Source organism: Pteropus alecto, unplaced genomic scaffold (genome assembly GCF_000325575.1).
Source record: "Pteropus alecto unplaced genomic scaffold, ASM32557v1 scaffold5, whole genome shotgun sequence".
In the NCBI taxonomy this organism is placed as follows: domain Eukaryota; kingdom Metazoa; phylum Chordata; class Mammalia; order Chiroptera; family Pteropodidae; genus Pteropus; species Pteropus alecto.
Genome location: NW_006441953.1, coordinates 32,840,056 through 32,845,020, shown reverse-complemented (window position 1 = coordinate 32,845,020; position 4,965 = coordinate 32,840,056). Strand labels below are relative to the sequence as shown.

The window sequence follows — 4,965 nt, the reverse complement described above, 5'->3', positions numbered from 1 at the left end:
GTCACCCGGGGCCCGTTGCGTCACGCCTCCCCGCCCTGCGCGGCTCCTCTGCCGCTTCCAGTGACGCCTCCCGGGCCTTCCGCGATCCCCCGCCCCGCGGAGCCCTGGGCCGGTCTCCGTGCTGTACAAGCTGACACACGTGTGCACAAGGACAGTGACGAGAAGGCCCCAGGCGGAAAGAAAACCATTCAGGACGCAGAAAACCCGACTCCGGCCACCTTTTGCGTCTCTACGGGTTGTGTGTACCCGTTTACCAAAAATGTTTGGGTTCCAGCAGCGATGAGAGCAGCAAGAATGTTGGGGCTGTCGCCCCACCCGAGAGCCTGGGCAGCAGGGCCTGGCTGCCCTCGTGGGCCACCCAGGCCACCGCACACCCCACAGGACATAGCTGCAAGCACAGGGATGCAGGCCCTGGGCCACGGGCGTGTCCCACATGGGCCCGAGGTCCTGCAAGGCTGACCGCAGCCTCCGAGAGCCCTGGCCACCACCTTTCACCAGAACCAGGCCCAGGAACTCTGAGCCTGCTCCCAGATGCCCTGGAAATGGGCTTCTAGAGACCCCCTCCGACAACCACCACCTGCCAGCTAAGAAATGGGAGGGGAAGGTTTCTACAGCACCTGCCTCCCCCGCCCCATTCCGAAGAGAACAAGCATGTCGAAGCACTTAGAGAAAGCAGGTAAACCTCAGACTAATGTTTATTAAATGCTGTATCACTTAGCTACAATAGACTTATCTTTACAAAACTAACTTTTGTAGTAAAAACTCTGCCCTGGCCCTCCCTTGGCAGCACCTGAAACTCCAGGCGGAGGCTGGGCGAGGCTCCCGGTGCCCCCTCTACGGCCTTCATCTGCTGAGCACCCCAGGGGCCCACCAGTCCTCTACTGCAAATCCCTGGGGTTCGGCATGGCCTTGGCTGAGGTGGGCTCCATCATCCCTGCTTAAAATAGCCAGTTTCAGGGGGCTTGGGGTCACGCTTGTGAGGGCCCCAGCAGCCACACCTGTCAGAGCTGGGCCCTGGGGTCCGGCACTGCCCGCCAGCTCGACCAGGACAGTCAGACCTCCATCAGTGCGACCCGCGTGGACCGCAGTCAGGCTGGCGAGTCATTGCTTCCTCAGTCAACACCGAGTCTGGCGGATCAAGTTTGCCATGGGGGCATGTCCCCTTCTGAACCAGGTGGGCCCTGTGACCGGGGCTGTGACCGGCCCTGTGCTACATCCTGACAGATTTGTGGTGTGGATGTCACTGTGGAGCTTGGTCTTCAGCTCGGTGCCCCGCCCCTTCCCTGGCCTCTTGGAAGCAGCAGAAGGCACATAGGTGCATGCTCCTCCAGAGAATGGATGTCCCCCACAAGCACACAGCTAAGGGAACAAGGCTGAGCAGCCAGTCTCTTGCCCAGCCCCTGATGGGAAGCTCAGGGTCTCCCTGGGCAGGGAGCAGGCAGGGGCCAGAAAAACCCGGGGTGTGCTGTCACCCTGGAGTGGCACAAGATCTTCCCTCAACTGTCTGGCTCTGCCCAGGTCCCCTCCGTGGGGCCAGCAGCAGGCTCAGGGACAGGAGCAGGGCTGATGGCAGCCGGGCTTGGATGAGTTTGGGTCTGGCGTATAACCAAAGGGCAGGTGTGCTCCGTAAAATTAAGGCAAGTGGCCCAGATTAGGGCCATCTGGGGCAGACCCCAGGGTCTCCCACAAGACAGCTCAGGGGGCTCCAGAATCCTCTGGAGATGGGCTCAAGACTGTGCTCTCTGTGACCAGCAGCCACCCAGACCCGGGGGAGGAGAAGGCGAAGGGGGCAGAGGAGCTGAAGACCACCCCACTGCCCCGGGGACTTCAGCGGAGAACTTCCTTTCTGAACAAAAGCCCGTGCCCTTCTACAGCTGGCTAGGAAGCCCCGGCCTGGAGGCAGCAGTGGGGGTCCTGGCAGGGCTGGCTAGACGCCCCCCAAGGTCACTCCCTCGCCCTGGCCCAGCCAGCTCAGCGCACAGCGCACACATCCAGAATGCAGAAACGTGCACGGCAGGTAGGGCAGGGCACACGGCTGGCCAGCCAGGTGTCCGGGCGCTGCTGGTCCTGGCGGCTGGCGAACCACTTGCCCATGCAGGTGAGACACCACATGGGGCGGCAGTAGCACCGCTGGCACTCGCTTTCCGCCACCTCCTGGCAAGTCTTCACCAGCTTCACGCTGGCCCGTGTCTGCATGCAGCCGATGCACGCCTCCAGCTCCTGCAGGCGGCATAAGGTGGGTCACAGGAGCCCGAATGGACACCCCCATGGGGCCTCCTGCCCCCCCACTCCGGGGATCCTGGCCCATGGGGGCCCGGCTGTGGGAACCCACCCGTCCCCGCCTAGCCCCTCACCTGGCTGCTGGGGACAGAGTAGACCGGGTTCTCCTCCACCATGGAGGCAAACGTCTCCAAGAACAGGTCGCCCAGGCTCTGGCGGATGACCACGTTGGCCGCGCTGCGGATGGGGGCCCGCAGCTTCTCACACAGCTCGCCGTACTCCGTGGAGTTCAGCCTGCATGAGGCAGGGGCTGCTGGGCTGAGGCCGCTGAAGCGAGGCCCCTCCATAGGGCAAGCCCGGGGAGGCGGAGGTGACCGGGGTGCCCATAACCACACAGCGTAGGAGCCCAGCCCAGCTGCCCTATGAACACCAGCCCACAAAGAGGGCGCTGAGGACAAAGTCCAGACCCGGCACTGCCACTCGCCCCCACGGGACACAGGAAGGCGGGAGGACTGCAGGTGAGACACGGAGCGCCTGGCCCTTGGCAGGTTCAGACAAGGCACGGCCAAGGAGGGGCTCGACAGGCCAGGCATGGCGCGAGCAGTATGGAGGACCTCAGAGGCGAGGCGGCCACCAAGCCTGTCTCGTCCGGCCCCCAGACATCCCGGTGTGCTCCCCCGAGGAGCAGAAGGCAGCTCAGGGGACAGTGTGGGTGAAGGGGTGATGGAGGGTACCTGCAGGGTGTGAGGGGGGAAGGGGGCCCGTGGGGGGGACTGGGGGAGGGTCACACTAGGGAAGCCACCCCCACCCATCACCACCTCTCACAGGAACACAAAGACCAGCACGGGGCACAGGCTGGACACGTGCCCTTCAGCAAGCCCGCGCCCCACCACCCCCGGCCACTGTAGGCACACCTACCGGATGTCAAAGGCCTGCACGGCAGGGCTGGCGCCGGCCACGCGGATGGTGAGGAGCTGCACGGGCAGGTTTGAGTCTGGCGAGAGCTCGTGCTGCTGTGACTCCGTCACGGTCAGGTGCACGTCCTGCTGCTGAGCCACATGCACCCGGTACGTGGTCACCTTCATCACCCACGTGTCCGTCACGATCACACGGGCACCTGGTGCCCCTGTGGCAAACTTGTCAATCCGCCGGAACTCGGTGTTGACTGAGGAAGCGACAGCCCGCCAGCCCGACTGCGGGAGGGCATAGAGGGCCAGGGTGCGGGCCAGCGGGTGGCGGGCCCACCGGTCCCGGGACCAGTAGTAGATCAGGGTGCAGGCAATGGTGGGCAGCGTCACCGCCAGCAGGAGGAAGAGCCGCCAGGCCTCCGGGGCCTGGCCGGGGGAGTAGAGCCGCTTCTCCGAGGCTGCAAAGCACATGCCCACGTAGTAGCCTGCAAGGACAGGGCGGCCTCAGCAGGGCTCGGGCTGCCAGGCCCTTGTCCTCCCCTGGTGGTGCCCACCGAGGGCTACAGTACTGTCTCTGCCTCTCCCAGGGGACCACTTCCTCTTGTTCCCCAGCCCTGGACCTAGCATTCTACCCTGATCAGCTCCCAGGGCAAGGCTGTGGAACCCCAGGCCAGGTGGGTCTCACCCACCTCCACACTGGCCAGGCTCAGACCCTCCCCACAGCAATGAAACAATAAATGAAGGAAAAATGTTTATAACTTGCCACTTAAATTTCATACAACATGAATACAGAAAAACCAGGAAGACCTAGAAAAGCAAAATAAATACAAGGATCTGATGTCACCCAACACAAAGCTGCCCACTGGCCCCTCTCCTTGGCCCTGACCCCACCCCCTGTGAGGAGGCAGATCAGAGCATGGCCCATCCTGAGCTGGGTCACGTGGCAAAAAGTAAGCAAAGAAAGATGGGGGCATGTCCCAGAACAGGGTAGCCAGTGCCCAGGCCCCTGCAGGCCAGATCCAGGCCAATTTGCATGTCAACATGACCATTTTAAAATAACTGTCATATTGCAATAGATGTTATATCTATAGTTTCAAGTTTTTCAAAGAAAAGTGAAAAAAAAAAAGGCGTGTGTCTGGCCACAGACCAAGCTTCACTAACTTCTCCAGGTGTGGCCTCCTTGAATCACTCTGCTCCCTAAGTTCTGGTTTCCTGCAGACAGCCCTGCCGCGATTCCAGCCTCACTCAGCCCAGGCGCCTCCCCACTGCTCTCCACACAACAGGGCTGCTGCACCTGGCTGCCAGCTGAAAACCCCTCCCTGTGTCCACAGGGCTATGGGTGGGGCAGCCACCAGCCACTTGCTGTCCCAGGCCTGCTTCTGCCCCCATGTCCTCCAGAGAGCCCCTGACTGGTAGCCCCCACTTCAGCCAGACCCCAACCAACCAGCCTCCCAAAGGCCCGCTAGCACCTGGGTCAGTGCCAGGCGTCTATCCGTCCTGGCCACACACAAGCTTTCCCATCTCTGCACCTGTGACACCGCAAGGTGGTGTGACCCATACCTGCCTGCCCTTCTCACACCCACTTTCCATGGCCTGGGCAAGGCCACCACCCCCACCCTGCGTTGGAATCAGTTAACTTATGCCCCCTGCTGGGAACTGCCGCTCACGTGACAATTCAAGACCTGTGCCAGCTAGGCGAAGCATCCTCTCTCCAGGGCTCTTGGTCTACGTTTCTGCCACCTGCAAACGGCCAGCTGCCACCAGCTGGGACACACGGGCGGTTGGCCCACAGCCTCTACCCTCGAGGCAACTGGGAGACCCGGCACCTTCCTCCGAC

At 62.4% G+C, this 4,965-nt stretch overlaps 1 protein-coding gene across 1 annotated transcript in view; it reads right to left on the bottom strand.

Moving 5' to 3' along the window:
• Positions 1-677: 677 nt before the first annotated feature.
• The window catches only part of TMEM129 (transmembrane protein 129), a 4,765-nt gene continuing 477 nt past the window's right edge, over positions 678-4,965 (bottom strand). The window contains exons 2-4 of the mRNA XM_006919041.2: positions 3,139-3,613; positions 2,355-2,514; positions 678-2,220 (exon numbers count right to left, since the gene is read on the bottom strand). Of these exons, the coding sequence (XP_006919103.1) occupies positions 1,972-2,220; positions 2,355-2,514; positions 3,139-3,613 (884 nt within the window). The 3' untranslated portion in view covers positions 678-1,971. The remainder of the gene's footprint in view (positions 2,221-2,354; positions 2,515-3,138; positions 3,614-4,965) is intronic.